Source organism: Hyla sarda, chromosome 3, assembly GCF_029499605.1.
Source record: "Hyla sarda isolate aHylSar1 chromosome 3, aHylSar1.hap1, whole genome shotgun sequence".
Classification (NCBI taxonomy): Eukaryota; Metazoa; Chordata; class Amphibia; order Anura; family Hylidae; genus Hyla; species Hyla sarda.
In genome coordinates this window covers 329,748,498-329,769,585 of record NC_079191.1, presented here as the reverse complement: position 1 = coordinate 329,769,585, position 21,088 = coordinate 329,748,498, and the positions used below count along the sequence as shown (strand labels likewise).

Below are 21,088 nucleotides of genomic sequence, written 5' to 3'. Positions count from 1 at the left end.
TATTGAGATAAAAAAGTTATGCCCAGAATCCCAATTAGAATCCCCATTTAGCTATGTGCTTATATACACCCCTGTTTTCCTGCTGACAGCTCCTCTCTAAACCTTTTATGACCCAGCTCATTTTTTTTATGTTTTTTTCCTCCTTACCTTCTAAGACCCATAACTTTTTTATTTATTTTTTTACTGACAAAGTTTTATTAGGGCTTATTATCTGCGTGGCGAGTTTTACTTATTTTATTTTTTTTATCATATGATGTATTACAAAGCCAGAAAAAAATTATATGTAGGGCAAGAGTGAAAAAAATATGGACTTGCACGATTTTGTATGCCAATAATTTTTTGTGAGTTAAAAATACGGTAAATCTGACGATTCCAATGATACCAAATTTGAATAATTTTTTTTCGTTTTATGGTTAAAAAAAAAAAGTTTAAACCTTGAAAAATAAAAAATAAACTTTGTTCATTGCCATGTTCTCACCCCTATAATTTTTATTTTTCCACTATGCAGCTGTGTTAGGGATTTTTTTTGCGCCATGAGCTGTAGTTTTTAACGGTACCAAATTTGTGTAGTTCTGGCTTTTTGATCACTTTTTATGTCATTTTTTTGTGGACATTTTTTATAGCAGAATTTTTTTGCGTTTAAGCCTCTCACCGTGCAGGATCACAAACATAATACCGTATATACTCGAGTATAAGCCGACCCGAGTATAAGCCGAGACCCCTAATTTCAACCCAAAATCCCAGGAAAAGTTATTGACTCGAGTATAAGCCTAGGGTGGGAAATACCTCATCCCCCCCTGTCATCATCCAGACCCGTCATTAACATCCTCATCATCCCCTTGTCATCATCCCACACATCCCCCCTTCATCATCCCCTTGTCATCATCCCACACATCCCCTTATCATCCCACACATCTCCCCTTCATCATCCCCTTGTCATCATCCCACACATCCCCCCTTCATCATCCCCTTGTCATCATCCCACACATCCCCTTATCCCACACATCCCCCCTTCATCATCCCCTTGTCATCATCCCACACATCCCCTTATCCCACACATCCCCCTTCATCATCCCCTTGTCATCATCCCACACATCCCCCCTTCATCATCCCCTTGTCATCATCCCACACATCCCCTTATCATCCCACACATCCCCCCTTCATCATCCCCTTGTAATCATCCCACACCCCCCCCCTTCATCATCCCCACCCCCTTCATCATCCCCACACCCCCCCCCCCCCCTTCATCATCCTCTTCTCATCATTCGCCCTCAGTGGTCTTCAACCTGCGGACCTCCAGAGGTTTCAAAACTACAACTCCCAGCAAGCCCGGGCAGCCATCGGCTGTCCGGGCTTGCTGGGAGTTGTAGTTTTGAAACCTCCGGAGGTCCGCAGGTTGAAGACCACTGCGGCCTTCAACATGCGGACCTCCAGAGGTTTCAAAACTACAACTCCCAGCAAGCCCGGGCAGCCATCGGCTGTCCGGGCTTGCTGGGAGTTGTAGTTTTGAAACCTCCGGAGGTCCGCAGGTTGAAGACCACTGCGGCCTTCAACATGCGGACCTCCAGAGGTTTCAAAACTACAACTCCCAGCAAGCCCGGGCAGCCATCGGCTGTCCGGGCTTGCTGGGAGTTGTAGTTTTGAAACCTCCGGAGGTCCGCAGGTTGAAGACCACTGCGGCCTTCAACATCATCCAGCCCCCTCTCACCCCCTTTAGTTCTGAGTACTCACCTCCGCTCGGCGCTGGTCCGGTCCTGCAGGGCTGTCCGGTAAGGAGGTGGTCCGGGCTGCTATCTTCACTGGGGGCGCCTCTTCTCCGCGCTTCCGGCCCGGAATAGAGCCGTTGCCTTGACAACGACGTATCTGCGTCGTTGTCAAGGCAACGTGACTATTCTGAGGCCGGGCCCGAAGCGCTTAGAAGAGGCCTCCCCGGTGAAGATAGCAGCCCGGACCACCTCCTCACCGGACCACCTCCTTACCGGACAGCCCTGCAGGACCGGACCAGCGCCGAGCGGAGGTGAGTACTCAGAACTAAAGGGGGTGAGAGGGGGCTGGATGATGTTGAAGGCCGCAGTGGTCTTCAACCTGCGGACCTCCGGAGGTTTCAAAACTACAACTCCCAGCAAGCCCGGACAGCCGATGGCTGCCCTGGCTTGCTGGGAGTTGTAGTTTTGAAACCTCTGGAAGTCCGCAGGTTGAAGACCACTGCGGGTGGGGGAGTTCACTCGAGTATAAGCCGAGGGGGGTGTTTTCAGCACGAAAAATCGTGCTGAAAAACTCGGCTTATACTCGAGTATATACGGTAATTGTAATATGTGTAAAATATGTGTATTTTTTTTTTTTGTACAGTGTTTTATTAAAAAAAATGGGAAAAGGGAGTGATTTACATTTTTATTAGGGGAGGGATTTTTTATTTATTTCTAAAAACATTTTTTAACTTTTTTTTATTATACACTTTTTTTTGCCCCCCATGGCGCCTATCATAAGCCATCATCAGATGCCTTACTTAGATCAATGTAATGCTAGACCACTAGACACCAGCAATCTCCGAAGTCCATTATTGCCGGCAGATGGCAGCTGTTGATAGCCACGGACATCTCCCAATCATGATGCGGACCCGACCCGCGGGCACCCATCATATCCGCCCACCCGACCCATGACGTACATATATGTCATGGTTCGGGAAGGGGTTAACACAAGTTTTACATGTTTTCACCCGTTTAGAGTTTGCAAGTAAACATTTAACTCATAGTAAATACCTGACTAAAAATACAAGAAAATAAAGAACTGGATCTATAGGGATAACTGCTTGAAGATATCTATATGCAGCTTTGGCCCATTCAGCCACATCAACATCACGCTCTACTTTCTTTTATTATGAATTTTAAAAGGGGGCAGGAAGACACAGAATATAGTGAAAGGGAATTTCCTACACAAAATGGTCAGCACTATGATGGAAAATATTTTATATTATTAGATAGCAAAAAGGTGATTTGGGAGACTGACTGAAACCTATCAGGGATTTAACAGCTACTAGACCATTAAAACGGCATAATGCCTTGATGCCAATAACTAATAATATTTTGCACTTAGGTCATGTTATGGTCTAATGCAATGAAGAAAACAACGCTGCTGCAATGTGATGCTGTCATTATCAGCATTTCCCATCCAACCAACTAGAAAGAATAACATGCAACATGATGATTTACTGATGTCTGAGCCTACTGCCTCCCACACACCGCTTCATAAAGCCCACACTGTCAATGCTGCAGCACTAGGTAGCACTGCTGTTTACCTTGCAGCGGATCTGTTCTGTATGCAGCTCATCATGGTGATCAGGGAGCGGCTGAGAGAGATTTTTCCTGAATGTCCTCAGTTTCTCCAAAGATTCTGCTATTCCCTTTTCACACTTCTCCCAGTCCTGAAATTACAGAGATATTTCAATGTTGTCATTCGCTATGTGCGATTCTGAGCCTACAAAGGATTTTGTGTCTGTGAACGGTCGTAAAGTGTGCACTGCGGAGCTCAGATATAGTGTTCCTGTGGAAACCTTGCAAGGTCAGGATTGATTCCAAGGCTAATAGACAATGCAGACTCATACACATTGTATGGACTTACTCAACACCAATAATTATATATATTTTTAAACAGTATAATTGTTTGCAAATCCCATAAATATGAACATGTATTCTTTACAATCTAAGTTCATAAAATAAAATATTTTCTGTAGCATAGCCACTGTGTGCTTCCATTCTACTCCAGCACTGTAATGTACTGTTGCATCTAACAACTGAAAAAAATTAGATGTTTATGAGAAAAAATATACACATACTTTTAACAGGAATGCAAGCTGCTTCTTCTGTTCTTCCAGTCTCACTGTGGTGGCCTTCCATCTCTCCTGAATGTCAATGAGTTCTGCCTGTAAGGAAGCCTCCGCCTCGCTGTCAGCAGAAAGAAGCAGCTGCTTCCCAGCCTCCACAGTAAGGATGTAGCTCCCTTGTTGCCTGTGGAGCACTCGGTCTCTAAGCTGCAATACCAAAGGAGAGTATATAACATTATACACACATTATATAACATATACCACAAGTTGTAGTCGCTTATATCCTTCTTCTCACAAGGGCTCATGGCCTAACTTCCTTATACCAGGTGCACACATTTTAAGGCTAATGTCAAGAAAGCCTGTTAACCCACTAGGATGGTATTGGAGTACCAGTGGACTGACAGTACCCAGATGAAACTAAAAAGTCATACAGATGTACAGAAGGAACAGTGATAGACACTAAGCCACTATGCTGCTTCAGTCTCAGCTGCTAACAGTATAGCTTTGGTTACAAAAGCAATGGAGGATCTGTCAGGAGAATACATCACAAACTCTGTCATCTTTGAGGGGCAAAATAGCACTGTATGTAGGATATTTTACCTACCAAAATGGCAGGCACCCCAGTGAAACCAGACATGGTCAACTAATAGAGTCAAACCAACAACAAAGAAAAAAAAGTATTAAAAAAGCCTAAATTGCAGTTATTTTAATGGTTACCAAAACTGTAAAATCAAAACTGAAATTAGGTAAAAGGATCCTTTACTAAGCATATATGTGTGTTGAGTCTAAGTAGGAGGCCAATTATGGCCAAATCCACTGCTTAGTCTGGTACATTGCATGGAAGACCTAATGAACTGAACATGCTATTGTTTATTCTATGCTTATCCAATGGTTAACATGAATAATTCAGCTTGAAGCAGCCTCCCAATGTTTTCAATGGGATTCTTTTGCTCTGTGCACATGGTTGAAATTCTGAGTGTGAGAATATGGAAGTATAAATGTATAATTTACTTCAACGATACCAAATCTTTCTGCTCATTATATAATAGTAATGAAAGACATCTCTATTGATTCAGTGAAGGCAAACATATACCTGGACTTCATCTAGAAGGGTTCTGGCTTGTTGGAGTGGTGTAGGGATGCTTCCCAGGCCAGTCACTGGCTGGTAGGACATCTCCACCAGCCATTTCCGCAGCTTTTCTGACATCTCTCTGTAACGCTGCCATTGGCGTATCTGGCTATCAATGATGCCTCTCCTTTGTTGAGCACGACGGATCACTCCTTGCCACTGATTACTCAGCAGGGTTAGCTTAAGACTGAACTCATCCCTAAGAGATTGAGATAACAGGGCTCAATAAATGTATTCAAAGAGTGATGGCAACTATCTGCTCATTCATGATGTACAAGATCTTAATAATGTAATGTTAAATACATTTTATGTTAATGAACATATTCCATAAGGCACATAAAATGAACCAAAATCATGAAAAGAAATGGTCCCTTTATCACATTCAATACATTTGTAATGATTCAGTACCTATCATCCACTTGTCCTTGCTCAAGAAGCCTCTGTCCATCGGCAATTATTGAATGCAAAATCTGTTGGCGGCTGAACATTTCAGCTTGAAATAGCTGAGAACAGAAAAATACATGTTAACGGTTGTGACAGATAACTCCTTGAAGAGTATTGATGTGCTAGTTAAGGAGAGATTTAGGATTTGGCACGTGGTTCCCTTGATATTAACAAACCTGCCACCATATGAAGACATTGTCACTCTTTCAGAAATGCATTGTGACAGAAGTTATACATTTTTTATATACCATTAAGTCATAAAATGCACACCTCTTGTCAAAGGACTATCATGATTTACCATGGAAAGGCAGAAGATGGGACTTGCAAAAAGAAGGGTATACTTAATATTTGTACAAACTTTTAAAGGCAACCTATCACAGTTTTATGTTGCACAAATCAACAGACAGCATAAAACTGGTGCAGGCCGCGTGATCCAGGCAAACTATTATTTACTGAAATGTGTTTCAGAGAAATCATAGTTTAAAAATGCCAACAAGACCAAGATAAGTGGTCTGCTTCCAGCCCACGTGCCTTGAGTGATACATCTCTCCCTATACAAAGATAGGTAAAGACATATAACTTATCACGTCAGGATCCACCCAATGACTAGCTACCTGGGTTCCAGTGGCATTTTTAAACTAAAAAAATCTCTAAAACACCCTTGAAAGAGTAAATCATAGTGTGCCAGGATTGAGCTGCCTGCACCAGTTTTATGCTGTTTACAGTTTGGGTAGCAAAGAAACTGGTGACAATGACAATTTTTACACAGATCTGTAAACTTGAATGGGCTGCATAGTTCTCTTGAATTAAAGGTTAAAGGGGTTATCAGGATTCGAAAAACAGACCTAATTTCTTTCAAAGACCGCTCCCTGTCTGTCTTCAGGTTGGGAGTGGTATCACAACTTGGCTCCATTCACTTCAATGGAACTTTGAAACAAATTATCCTTGTTTTTCAATTCCTGGATAACCTTTTTAAGTAATCTTGAAAACATATTGCATAACTTTTTCTGTACTAGTTATGAGTTATAGCTGGAATTATAGTATAAAATTGCATTTACAAGCCTGCTGGCTGTTCCTGGAACACAACGTTTTGACAGCCCTATCAGTATAGCTGAGCTTTTAATATGTTGTGGTGCAAAATTTTGTAAAGATAACTGGACAGGGCCTAGTTTAAGTATTACATGTCCCATAATGGAATTCAACAAAGTAAGTTTGGGAAACAAATGCAACTAAGAATACTCGGAGATCTTTGCTTCAAAGCCTGATGAATTATGAATGCACCCTGGACTATAATAAAGGAAGTGATTAAGAATCACTGTACCAAGACACTTTGCCAGCAACAGCTCAAATTTACATGGAAGATGCCTCTTAATAATGCAATTTTCTAATAATTTTACCACTATTTTTAGTACCCTTCGGGAACACTTTCAATGCTATGCCATAGCATGATTGTGGTTATTGGAGCTATGCTTACACAGCCTGCCGAGGAGGCCTGTATAGTCAGACCACATATGTGATGCCAGGGAGAGGTAAGTACTCTCGAGCTGTGATGTTAACGGTTAGGGAACCTGCAAAGGCACTAAGGAGGTCCAGAAGAGCCACACTATCTAAGCAGCAACATTATTTAACAGTTTTAGATATCGGAATTGACTTTAATTGTGGCATCTGAAGAGTTAATGTAGGACATTGCCTAGCATGCTTATGTCCAGCAGTAGCGACAATCCCGGCTGCTGATAGTAGCTGAAACTCAGCAGGTAAGAAGTTCACTCAGCTTGTGAATGCACTTTATACTTCTGAAATGTAACCAAATGTCTCCTTTAGAGGTTAAACTGTGGAACAGCCTATTAAGGATTTTTTATTTACATTTAACAAAAAAGATATATATATTTGAAAATGTACATGAAAAATAAAGAATGCCAAAGGTTTTTTTAATTTAATACTATGATTAATTAATTATTTAATTCACACTAGCAAGGTACTGTTTCAGGATGGCACAGTTACCACCAGTAAAGCTTTGAGACACTTTTATGTGCCAGAAAGTGGCAATAAACCTTTGAATATCTAGGGTATAATGCACAAAACACAAGGCCATGCTTCTTTAAAAAAATGGTGTGCAAGGTGCTAATAATATATAAAACAAATGTAAAATATCCAGATATGTGGAGCTAATAACTGTGCCACATTTTACCAAATATGGCACAGTTAATGTGAAAAAAGTGGCGCTAAATTCTTTGAATATCCCCCATTTGAAAATAAAAAAATATATATATTCAAATTTAAGCAGATTATGTATATAGTGAAGGAGAACGTGCATTATTTTACAGCCTTAGATACATCACCGAGTCTTCTCCTTTTGTTTACCTCATGTGCCCTTTGCTGCTCTAGAAGATTCTGGTAGTTTCCTGGGATTTCCACCGCAAGCTTCTGTTCTGTTTGAATCAAGAACTCCATCCAAGTTTCACATTTTTCCAAAAAGGTCTGATGGTGTAGTAGGAAAGACTGTAATTTGCTGCAAAAGAAACAAATTCAAGTTATTCCATGGGAGTCACACATACGAAATGTTTTCTAGGATACGGCACTAACAGACCCACTGTAAATTACAAAGTGACCCAACCTTAAAAAGAGGTTTTAGAACAACTTTATATTCTGTGTTCTAAAAGCTCTAGTTTCTAAAATTCTGGTAGATATAAAGCAATAATAAGACTACAAAGATTCATCAGAAATTGCAAACTAAACTCTTCATATATTGAGCATATGTTGATAATACAAGTATTAACCTTACCTAAACCTTTCTGTCGTCTGTGATGAGATCATTGTCCATGTTCTATTCATACACTGCATGCGTTTGATTTCCTTATCATTCAGTGGTAGTCTGTATCCTAACTCATTGAGACGATCCAAGTCTGGAGCCATGCTGCTAAATTTTAACATCTGCCTCTGCAACACAGAAATATAGGAGATGTGTGAACAAGTTCATTCTTCGTAACTTCCCCATTCCATTCTGTTGTCCACACATATCCAAGCACTGGCTTACTTTGAGTTCCTCCATCCTCTCTTGAATTGTGGAGAGATCTGATGATCGATTAGGGTCCTGACCATTCAGAACATCTCTTGCTTCGAAAAGCCATGTTTCAAGGTCTTCAAGACTCTTCACAAATGTTTCATAATCCAACACACCCGCCTGCAACAAAATCTGTGATTACTATGATAAGTTGTCCGGAGATAACATGTAATTGTGGAAAAACCCCATGAAGCCAAATTTTTAAGGAAAAATTTAAATATGCAACTCATAAACATAATGTTACCCAGCTGTGTATCCTATAAGGAAACTCCTAAATATTTTTTTTTATTGAAAAAGGCCATGTGGAGGCTAGGGAATGCAACATGAAAATGGATTGTGTAATATTTCAGTAACTGAGTTACTAAGGACAATCTTTGCTTGTCAGTATTATATCCCCCTCCTGAATGAGACCATGCACAGGTCCGCCACTTCTCCCCAGTGCACTACTGCCTCCTAGTGCTGAACAGAAGTGACCATATCTTCTGTTCAGCATGAGTGCATCGCTGAAGGTGGGGGTCAGAGCACACTAGGAAGAAGTGGCGGACCCGTGCATGCAAAAGTGGGAGCCAGCGATTAAGAGAGAACCCCCTTATCTTCCAAAAACTAGAGTGGACAAACTTTAAAACTACTTGGGCATGCCATCTAGAAAATAAATGATCTGTATATACATTCTCACAAATCCGTATACCTGCAGGATTGCCTGTTGGCGTTGGAGTGCATGCTCCAATACTGACAAGCGCTGACTCATGGAGAGGTGATCGGACAGGATGGTTGCAGCAGCAGACAAATCGACTTGTTGTTTAAGCTGCTCTCCAGTCTCTTGGAGAATAGCCAATGAACTCTTAGCAGTGCCCAAGTTTTTCAAAATAACCTGAATGGAATAAAAAACACAACAATGGAAGAAGAAAGGCAGAAGAAATGTAAAAGAAAAAGCCTTCTGATGTTCCTAAACATAAATCTTTCTAAATGGGTTGCTGCTTTCCTTTTTCAAAATGACTAAAATGTGAGAGCCCAAAAATGGCTGGTGGCTTTGGGCAAATGCTCCACTATTCCTTAGCACTAGTTTTGATAAATCTTCCTCATAGAAGACAGCTATATTTTGTTTTCCTTAAACAGGGGTGTGGACATTTTTTTTTTTTAAACTACTTGCCCAAGGGACTAAAACGGGAATTAATTTATTTTTTTGAATTGGCATTTTTGGACCCCTGTAACTTTTTAATTTTTTCGTATACCAGGCTGTATGAGGGCTCATTTTTTGCGCCATAATCTGTTGTTTGTATCAGTACCATTTTGGAATTGCTCAAACTTTTTAATCACTTTTTACTTTTTTTGTAGGATGTTATAAAAAAATAGCAATTCTGGGGTTTGGTATTTTTCTTATATTTACCGTATGGGATATATAATGTTATATTTTAATAGTTCGGACAATTACTTATGCGGTGATACCAAATATGTTTATTTTTATTATGTTTACATTTTTTTTTATATAGGAATAAGGGGGGGGAATTTGAACTTTTAATATGAAAGGGGTTAAGGTGTGTCTTTTAAACTTTTATTAAACTTTTTTTGACACTTGGGGGACTTTTAGGAGGAAACATTAGATTCCCCATACAGATCAATGTAGTTCTATTGACCTCCATTTATCTGTGTGCTCTGCTCTCCATTAATAAAGCCTGGTCTAGCTAGACTCTATCAATGACAGAGCCATGGACACCATGGAACAAGAGGTAAGCTCTCTGGCTACCTCTACAGTGGTACCTTGCCCACCTGCGATCGCACCGTGGGGGGTGATCTACCGCACTAGCCAACTAGGGAGCATTTACATGTTCCTTTAGACACCACTGTCAGCTTTCAGAGCAGCGATCTAAAGGGTTAATAGCTGTCTGCATGCCGGCTATTAGCGGAGGCCCCCAGCTACTGAAATCAGCCTGGGGGGAGGGCGGGTATGGCCCTAAGCTCTGCCGTACTTTTTGGGGGCTTTCAGATCTGGCATGATTTCTGGCATGGATTTCATACATTGTACTACAGTAGGTGAAATCCACAGCTAAATCCACATCAAATCTGATTGCAGACTTTGGTGCAAATTTCCAAACTGTTTCAACATCTTAACATTTCCACTGTGTGTGGCCACAGCCATAGTGCTCTATGAAATTATGAATGTATATGAATACGTACATTGCATTCTTGTATCCAGGTGGCGATCTCTTCATCTCCTATGTCCTTGTTAGTGGCAGCCTTAAGTAACTGATTGGTGCGATCTTCTTGTAGCTGAACGCTATTAGAACACTGAATGCAGAAATCTTTGTATTTCTGCCACAGCTGGAGTAGAGTCCTGCTGGAGTGCAGCTGCTCTGCAATATCTTCTAATAAACTATTCCACCTTAAGACATATAATACATCCTTAATTAGTTCATTTGATTGCCAACCTTTGTGAGCAGATTTATGCTGCCTGAACTATGGGCAGCTTGAAATCAGCTTCCCTCCTCACTGACAATTTAGTTATTCTCTGAAAACCTACAGAATTTCAGGGAAAAATGCAGTATACAGCTGTAGAACTGGGAGTCTGGCAGACAGTCTCCTGGCTGCCCCTTGCCAGCACCAGCTTGATTAACAGGTCTCTTAAACAGTTTGATTAATAAGTATATAGGAAAAACTAAGGACACTGTCGATCAGACTCTTCCCCAGTGCTCAGTTCTAAAGTAAGTTTTTCCCTGAAATGCCACAGTGCCTCTGAATAAAAGTTAGTTGTCTTGATAAGGGAGTCTATGAGGATTTCATGCTGCCTGTGGTTCGGCAGTATAAATCTACTGACAGACCTCTTTTAAAACAATGCTGAACAACAACTTTTACAGCACTGTAGTAAAACCTTGGTTACATTGGAGGAAAAGATAAGTGTAAAAATCAGTATAATTTACATTTTAGAGGAATGCCTAGCAGTAAACCTACAGCTAAAGGATAGCCAGTTGCGCTGCCTGAATTCTACTGCATCACAGCTAATGGAAATGAGTGGAATTGTGTTGCATGAGTATTTATGTATATATACACGTGTGTGTATATATATATATATATATATATATATATATATATGAATGTATTTACAAAAATATTAACCTTGACATAGCCTACTAATTTTAGTAGAGACGAGAATACCCCTTTAACTATATTGGTTTATTAAAGGGGTACTCCGGCGCTAAGACATCTTATCCCCTATCCTTTGGATAAGATGCCTGATCGCGGGGGTCCCGCCGCTGGGGACCCCCGTGATCTTCCACAGGCCCCCTCCATAGGCTTGCATTGAGGGGGCGAAGCGTGACGTTACGCAGGGCGGAGCCGTGACATCACTATGCTCCGTCCTAGTGATCGCTAGTAATCAGACCCGGAGCGAGCGTGGAAGATGACGGGGGTCCCCAGCAGCGGGACCCCTGCGATCAGGCATCTTATCCCCTATGCTTTGGATAGGGGATAAGATGTCTTAGCGCCGGAGTACCCCTTTAACATAACAGTCTCTAATGTAGGGCATTCATATCTGTTAACTAGAATTCCCTGTTTTACAAAGCATTACTTTTTTATTGTTTTTCAAGAAAGAATAGTCTGATGAAATAGCTATCTAGAATTTGAACAGAAGCATCTAAGTGTCTTAGAACAGTTGGCCCTAGTTGCTTGTGATCTGTGTTAGAAGAGGTTCATATACACTGATTTAGAGTTTCAGTAATGTTTTGAAAGAGTATCTGAAATGCTAGGAGTGAAGAAAGCTCTACGTAGATATAAATAGAATCAGCTTTTACCTTGTAGTGACCTCCTTTAAAGTGCTCTCCAGTGTTACTCCCACAGTAGAATTACATTCATTCAGGAGCTTGTTGGTGACAGAACCAAACTTGTTTAAAACTGCCTCGTGCTTCTCCTGCTCTTCCTGAAGACTCTGTTAATGCAAAGTGTGAACCCAGCTCGGTTAATGGAAGCAGAAAACCTGTGTAAAATGTTCGGCTACAATTAAAATGATGAAGTGCTTACAAAGGGGACACTAATGCAGGAAAGTAACTATGGTTGAAGGATGGTATGGTTCAACCTAACGTTGATTTTATGGCCATAATGCTGGCGCATGTCAGCATCTGTTTTACTGCCACAATGTTCAGAGATTCTCCTATGTAAGGCTGCTTTCACACTATAAAATTCATCCGTTTTAAAGATCCGTTTGATGTTCCGTTATGAAAACCCTGAAAATCGGGCATTAAACGTCCGTTAGAAAATCCCATTATAGTCTATGGGATTTTTACATTATCCGTTTTAATCCGTTATAGTCCGTTATTAATAACGGACGTTATTTTGTGACGGAAGATAGTAACGGGAGAAATAGTGCATGTACTATTTCTTCCGTTCATTCTTCCGTCACAAAATAACGTCCGCTATTAATAACGGACTATAACAGATTAAACTGATAATGTAAAAATCCCATAGACTATAATGGGATTTTCTAACGGATGTATGGGATTTTCTAACGGACGTTTAATGGCCGATTTTCAGGGTTTTCATAACGGAAAATCAAACGGATCTTTAAAACTGATGAATTTTATAGTGTGAAAGCAGCCTCAGGCTGCAAGGCCTATAATCATCTGGTTCAGTAGAATTGCATGTGTGTGTGTGTTCTGTGATGTAGAATTGCAACTATAATACAGATGTTTTAAAGGTGCTGAAAATATGCCCACCTAAGGTGGTGAAATATTAAAGCAGACCTGTCAGCAGGAAAATGGGTGTAAACAAGCACATGGCTAGATACACAATGGGGCTAGTCATCATGGTTCCAGCTTTATATGTAATTATAAGGCAAATTCGGCTCAAGCGTTCTGTTGGCGTTTTTCTGACCGACAAGAGGACAGCTAAGTCCGGCCAAACTTTTTAAACAGCCCAAAAAAAATAAAAAACATCATGGGCTGGACTTACATGGGCTCTTGCCGTGCAGGGAAATGTGATTCCTAACATATTTGTAAAAAACTTCACTAGCTAAAACTGACTTCTTACCCCAGAAAAAAAAAAGCTGTATAGTCAGTGGAAATCTGTCTCTAGTAATACAATAGTGACCATACAAAGTATTTATATGTAAATGAACAAACACATCAATCAAATAGGTGGTACATCAATTAGTGAAAGGAAGTTACAAAAGGTGCATTTAAGATATAGGGTCACTTCGACCACTATAATGACAATATTGCACAAGTGCCCAGTGATATATTAAAATTAAATTACATATGAAAAAGCTACACATATTGTAGAAATGACATTTTAACAATAATTACAACAGGTGAATCGGATAATTAATAAACAAGCAAGGCGGGGGCAAGGTGGTCGCACCCATCGTACCTGTCTCTATATGTAGAGCCATCGTTGCTATGGGTAACAGTAGAGTCCGATTGTGTAGTACATATCTCCGCGCGTTCAGAACGCCAGGAGCGGCCCAGTGACTACCCCACGTCACATGACCTGGGCGTCACGTGACCGCTCCCTAGTCCGCGAGTGCGCACAAGGAGAAGAGTGTCGATGCTGCCATGATGTATAAGGGAAGACCGGGCAGTCAAGCGGCGTGATCCGAGGCGCGCCCAACCAAGGGCACGAATCAGAGCACAGTCGTGGCCGCACGGTCTGAATATGTGTTGAGATAAATCGTATGATCTTAAGTGCGGCACAGAAAAAAGGGCGTACACCTGATCACAGGCAGTGTATATATGATCAAGGTGCATGGATGCAATAAATAGAAAGAGTGAAGAAACAAATGTGTGGGTGTGAATAGAGTGTGTGAGTGAAACATAGAAAGTGATAGAGTAAAAGAGTGTGGTGTGAATAGAGCAAAGAAAAAATAAAAAATAAAATAAAAATAAAAAAAGGATAAAATGAATAAATACTAAATAATAATAAATATTAAATAATAAAATAATGAATAATAAATAAAAATAATGAAAAAGTAAAGTAAAATGATGGATATAAGACTTGGTGCAGTCAAGGCAGTAATCCCGGCTCCACACATAAATGTCACACACATTGGGCTATTATTCGCCCAAACCCCTCGACTGCCCCTGCTCGTCCCAAATAAATGGGGGAGTCACCACGAGGTCCCCGTCTGCAGCATATGTCAGCTCGGGTCCATGGTGGTAGGCTTCTGGAGGTGGGTGTTTTACCCAGGGCAGCCCCGCGATCATCTATCACTCACTGAGCACGGGTACCAGAAAGTATTTGATGCCATCTATATAAACATTGTAAATTAATGCTCACTAGAATAAATCCAAGTTGGAGTAAAGTCAAAATAAGATAAATTAAAATTATAAAAATAAAATAAATTAATAAAGTAAATAAAATAAATAAATAAATAAAGTAATGAAGTATGTAAAAAAAGGCAAAAACAAAAATGAATAACAAAAAATAAAGATTAATAATGGCAAATAATTGATAAATAAATAGTAAGTAAATAAAGCCAAAATAAAAAATATATAAAATATATAAAAAATGAAAAAAATAAAAGCAGGAATATAGTGTGAAGAAAAGAGCATGTGTTCATATATTAGAAAGAAAGGTGTAGGTGAATACAAATGTGTGAAAAATGCACTAATAGTGAAGCAACGTAACATTTATTTTTTACCATGGCAGCAAAGACAAAATCTCTAGTAATTTTCTATACATGTCACATTTAAGAGATTGTAGGTAGGAGTATCTGCGGCCACCTTGTTCCCAAAGTTATCTGAAGAGAAAAGAGAAAGGAAAAAAGCATTTTATTAAAAGACCATAATGATATTAAATTATATTTAGAGTAGTATATGTAAACGGTCACTACCCTACTCAAAGAGTACATCAATTCATTCTGACACCAATGTTATGCATTGTAAATTTGAGGCGTAATGGTAAAATCTACATTTAGCCCCCTAGGTTTGAGGCAAGCCCTCAAACCTAGGGGGCTAAATGTAGATTTTACCATTACGCCTCAAATTTACAATGCATAACATTGGTGTCAGAATGAATTGATGTACTCTTTGAGTAGGGTAGTGACCGTTTACATATACTACTCTAAATATAATTTAATATCATTATGGTCTTTTAATAAAATGCTTTTTTCCTTTCTCTTTTCTCTTCAGATAACTTTGGGAACAAGGTGGCCGCAGATACTCCTACCTACAATCTCTTAAATGTGACATGTATAGAAAATTACTAGAGATTTTGTCTTTGCTGCCATGGTAAAAAATAAATGTTACGTTGCTTCACTATTAGTGCATTTTTCACACATTTGTATTCACCTACACCTTTCTTTCTAATATATGAACACATGCTCTTTTCTTCACACTATATTCCTGCTTTTATTTTTTTCATTTTTTATATATTTTATATATTTTTTATTTTGGCTTTATTTACTTACTATTTATTTATCAATTATTTGCCATTATTAATCTTTATTTTTTGTTATTCATTTTTGTTTTTGCCTTTTTTTACATACTTCATTACTTTATTTATTTATTTATTTATTTTATTTACTTTATTCATTTATTTTATTTTTATAATTTTAATGTATCTTATTTTGACTTTACTCCAACTTGGATTTATTCTAGTGAGCATTAATTTACAATGTTTATATAGATGGCATCAAATACTTTCTGGTACCCGTGCTCAGTGAGTGATAGATGATCGCGGGGCTGCCCTGGGTAAAACACCCACCTCCAGAAGCCTACCACCATGGACCCGAGCTGACATATGCTGCAGACGGGGACCTCGTGGTGACTCCCCCATTTATTTGGGACGAGCAGGGGCAGTCGAGGGGTTTGGGCGAATAATAGCCCGATGTGTGTGACATTTATGTGGGGAGCCGGGATTACTGCCTTGACTGCACCAAGTCTTATATCCATCATTTTACTTTACTTTTTCATTATTTTTATTTATTATTCATTATTTTATTATTTAATATTTATTATTATTTAGTATTTATTCATTTTATCCTTTTTTTATTTTTATTTTATTTTTTATTTTTTCTTTGCTCTATTCACACCACACTCTTTTACTCTATCACTTTCTATGTTTCACTCACACACTCTATTCACACCCACACATTTGTTTCTTCACTCTTTCTATTTATTGCATCCATGCACCTTGATCATATATACACTGCCTGTGATCAGGTGTACGCCCTTTTTTCTGTGCCGCACTTAAGATCATACGATTTATCTCAACACATATTCAGACCGTGCGGCCACGACTGTGCTCTGATTCGTGCCCTTGGTTGGGCGCGCCTCGGATCACGCCGCTTGACTGCCCGGTCTTCCCTTATACATCATGGCAGCATCGACACTCTTCTCCTTGTGCGCACTCGCGGACTAGGGAGCGGTCACGTGACGCCCAGGTCATGTGACGTGGGGTAGTCACTGGGCCGCTCCTGGCGTTCTGAACGCGCGGAGATATGTACTACACAATCGGACTCTACTGTTACCCATAGCAACGATGGCTCTACACATAGAGACAGGTACGATGGGTGCGACCACCTTGCCCCCGCCTTGCTTGTTTATTAATTATCCGATTTACCTGTTGTAATTATTGTTAAAATGTCATTTCTACAATATGTGTAGCTTTTTCATATGTAATTTAATTTTAATATATCACTGGGCACTTGTGCAATATTGTCATTATAGTGGTCGAAGTGACCCTATATCTTAAATGCACCTTTTGTAACTTCCTTTCACTAATTGATGTACCACCTATTTGATTGATGTGTTTGTTCATTTACATATAAATACTTTGTATGGTCACTATTGTGTTGCTTGAAAAAGGCTGCACTGGCAGCTGAAACGTCGCTTGCTTGTATTTTCATGGAATAAACCACTGTTTTTTACACTCAAACTACTTTTGTGTGCTGCGGCATCCTCCCTAGATGTCTGACTTGTCTTGACCAGGCTCTTTTCGCCGCTTGCACCAGCACTATGATACAATAGGACGTGCTGCTCCAATCTGGTTTTTGTTGTCTCTAGTAATAGCTAGATCAGGGCAAATGACAGGAAGAGTGACAGGGTTTACCATGTGTAGGAAAGAGGCCTGAGAATGTCTGGACTGTGCATCTAGTTGAGCCAGTCTGCCTACTGAAGATGACCTACACTGTTTTTAAAATTCAAGGCTTCCCTCTCAATCACCACCCTTAGGGCAGCTGTAATTTATATGTCCAAATTGCTGCAGTGTAAACTCCCCCTCCCCTCACACTTTAGCTTTTTAGCAGTAGTAGCAACAACAGCACTTTGCTTAGCGTAGCCCTTTCCTGTGTTTGGTCAGAGAAGCAAGGGAAAAACATCCATCTATGTATATTTCTGACAAGCAGCTTGGCTCTGGTCCCATCCACTGAGATGTAAAAATTTTTAAATAGCTATGCCCCATGGGACTCCGGGGGTCAATAACAGCAGTGAGAGGTCTAAAATCACCTTGTTGCCACTGTGCGTGGTTAATTCTAATAAAACCATGCATGTTTAAAAAAAAAAAGAATGTTTTGAAACGACAGGTAAACTTGAAGTCAACACTGAACTGACCTAACTATGGTTTTAGTAAGAGAATATAAAAAATAGACAAAAAATCCCCACACAACATACTAGGTTACAGGATAAATTTTGTTAGCTTTACCACCTCATTTAGCTGTAGGAACGTTTCCATAAAAATCTGTTGAATATCAAATTCCACGCTTATACCTGCTTTATTGCAACCTGCAGTCCTCAACGCACCGACCATATGCAACTAAGAAGCACCAGTATAGATTTTGCATTCCATAACACTTGTCTCATGGGTAATACTCAATGACATTCTTATTTCCGCTGACACGTCACAGCAAATGGTATTCCACCAGTGAGAATTTCATAGTGCATCAGTCTGATGGTCTCTCACCTGTAGGTTGTCTACTTGAACCTTCACAGCTTCCATGGATCCTGTCAAGAGCCGGAAGCGGGACAGTGAATACCTGGCTTCCATCAAATAGCTGTTCAGCTCTTCATAAACCTCCTTGTAAATGCTCCACTGATCAAGTACCGACTGTAACAATATCTTCAGCTGACACACCTAGGAAAAACAATAGAGACATAAAACAAACGTGACTTTCTTCTGCTTTTTACTTTCTTTGTCCATGGCTTCAGGTGAAAGGAAGAACAAAAGATTTTAGGTTTTAGTAGCAATTCGCTTTTGTAACTTCAGTCCCCCTGTTCTTGGTTATTTACACTGCTGTTCCATCTACAAAGGAGAAGTGACTGGACCAAGAAGTACATTGTGCTTCTGAGGCATTTGGTTGGCAACAGTTTGTCTTATAATTGTTATTGAATGCAATCCAACAGGTACACTGGAGACAACAGAATACCATATGGAGAGGCTGGCTAGAGTGAAAAGTGTTTACCATCATAATATGTTACAATGAAAATTATTTTCTTCAGTAGAGGGAATAGTAGAGGTATAAAAATAATAGCTTAAAATAATTTAAACACTAAGACAATATAAAGATAAACAAAATAAAATATAAGATAAACAAAATAAAATATGAAAGTAAATTCCAATAAGAAACAGGATCCTCAAACTGATTCTACTGCCATCTTTGTATACAGTGTGATAGAAACATGTGATCAGGTGAGGCATAACTACAGTCCTGTAGGCCCTGCCACTCTGTCCTCATATAGCAGTTAAGCCCCTTTGTGTCCCATAAAGTACCGTATATACTCGAGTATAAGCCGACCCGAGTATAAGCCGAGACCCCTAATTTCAACCCAAAATCCCAGGAAAAGTTATTGACTCGAGTATAAGCCTAGGGTGGGAAATACCTCATCCCCCCCTGTCATCATCCAGACCCGTCATTAACATCCTCATCATCATCCCCTTGTCATCATCCCACACATCCCCCCTTCATCATCCTCTTATCATCCCACACATCCCCCCTTCATCATCCCCTTATCATCCCACACATCCCCCCTTCATCATCCCCTTGTCATCATCCCACACATCCCCCCTTCATCATCCCCTTATCATCCCGCACATCCCCCCTTCATCATCCCCTTATCATCCCACACATCCCCCCTTCATCATCCCCTTGTCATCATCCCACACATCCCCCCTTCATCATCCCCTTATCATCCCACACCCCCCCTTCATCATCCCCACCCCCCTTCATCATCCCCACCCCCCTTCATCATCCCCACACCCCCCCTTCATCATCCTCTTCTCATCATTCGCCCTCAGTGGTCTTCAACCTGCGGACCTCCAGAGGTTTCAAAACTACAACTCCCAGCAAGCCCGGGCAGCCATCGGCTGTCCGGGCTTGCTGGGAGTTGTAGTTTTGAAACCTCCGGAGGTCCGCAGGTTGAAGACCACTGCGGCCTTCAACATCATCCAGCCCCCTCTCACCCCCTTTAGTTCTGAGTACTCACCTCCGCTCGGCGCTGGTCCGGTCCTGCAGGGCTGTCCGGTGAGGAGGTGGTCCGGTGAGGAGGTGGTCCGGGCTGCTATCTTCACCGGGGGCGCCTCTTCTCCGCGCTTCCGGCCCGGAATAGAGGCGTTGCCTTGACAATGACGCAGAATTACGTTGGCAATGAACGCACCTCTGCGTCGTTGTCACGGCAACGTGACTATTCTGAGGCCGGGCCCGAAGCGCTTAGAAGAGGCCTCCCCGGTGAAGATAGCAGCCCACTATCCCACCGGACCACCTCCTCACCGGACAGTCCTGCAGGACCGGACCAGCGCCGAGCGGAGGTGAGTACTCAGAACTAAAGGGGGTGAGAGTGGGCTGGATGATGTTGAAGGCCGCAGTGGTCTTCAACCTGCGGACCTCCGGAGGTTTCAAAACTACAACTCCCAGCAAGCCCGGACAGCCGATGGCTGCCCGGGCGTGCTGGGAGTTGTAGTTTTGAAACCTCTGGAGGTCCGCAGGTTGAAGACCACTGCGGGTGGGGGAGTTCACTCGAGTATAAGCCGAGGGGGGTGTTTTCAGCACGATAAATCGTGCTGAAAAACTCGGCCTATACTCGAGTATATACGGTAGTCAGCAGAAAGTAAGGCAATATTGGATATAATTGTTATTGGCTTCGCTACACGTGATGAAGTCCAGCATCAATAAACAGCCCAACTTTTTTGTTAGTCATTTCATTCAAATGGAACATAATGCATCAAACAGCAATTCAGAGCAAATCGTGTAGAGGCGGTTTACTCCTTTTGGTGTTTTATAAGGCCCAACTCCGGGCCAATGGGCATGATGAAGTTGCCGGTGAATGCACCTGCACGATCTGCTCTGCAATACCCTGCACACTGTTGTATGATGTTCCACTCAAAATAAAACAACAAGCAAAAAAGTTCTTCATGGTGAGTGATCTATTTATTATTTTTCTATGTAAAAGTCAGGTCACCCCTGTGTCCCATATAGTACAGGGTGGGCCATTTATATGGATACACCTTAATAAAATGGAAATGGTTGGTGATATTAACTTCCTGTTTGTGGCACATTAGTATATGTGAGGGGGGAAACTTTTCAAGATGGGTGGTGACCATGGCGACCATTTTGAAGTTGGCCATTTTGAATCCAACTTTAGTTTTTTCAATAGGAAGAGGGTCATGTGATACATCAAACTTATTGGGAATTTCACAAGAAAAACAATGATGTGCT

At 40.8% G+C, this 21,088-nt stretch overlaps 1 protein-coding gene across 13 annotated transcripts in view; it reads right to left on the bottom strand.

Annotated features, from left to right (window-relative positions):
• Positions 1–21,088, bottom strand: part of SYNE1 (spectrin repeat containing nuclear envelope protein 1) — a 483,893-nt gene that overhangs the window by 51,964 nt on the left and 410,841 nt on the right. For all 13 annotated transcript variants that reach the window (XM_056567280.1, XM_056567285.1, XM_056567279.1 and 10 more), the window contains 11 exons: positions 18,340–18,510; positions 12,240–12,373; positions 10,630–10,834; positions 9,143–9,325; positions 8,428–8,574; positions 8,176–8,330; positions 7,755–7,902; positions 5,358–5,452; positions 4,914–5,148; positions 3,833–4,027; positions 3,296–3,421 (listed from right to left, as the gene is read on the bottom strand). In XM_056567280.1, coding sequence (XP_056423255.1) covers positions 3,296–3,421; positions 3,833–4,027; positions 4,914–5,148; positions 5,358–5,452; positions 7,755–7,902; positions 8,176–8,330; positions 8,428–8,574; positions 9,143–9,325; positions 10,630–10,834; positions 12,240–12,373; positions 18,340–18,510 — 1,794 coding nt within the window. The remainder of the gene's footprint in view (positions 1–3,295; positions 3,422–3,832; positions 4,028–4,913; positions 5,149–5,357; positions 5,453–7,754; positions 7,903–8,175; positions 8,331–8,427; positions 8,575–9,142; positions 9,326–10,629; positions 10,835–12,239; positions 12,374–18,339; positions 18,511–21,088) is intronic.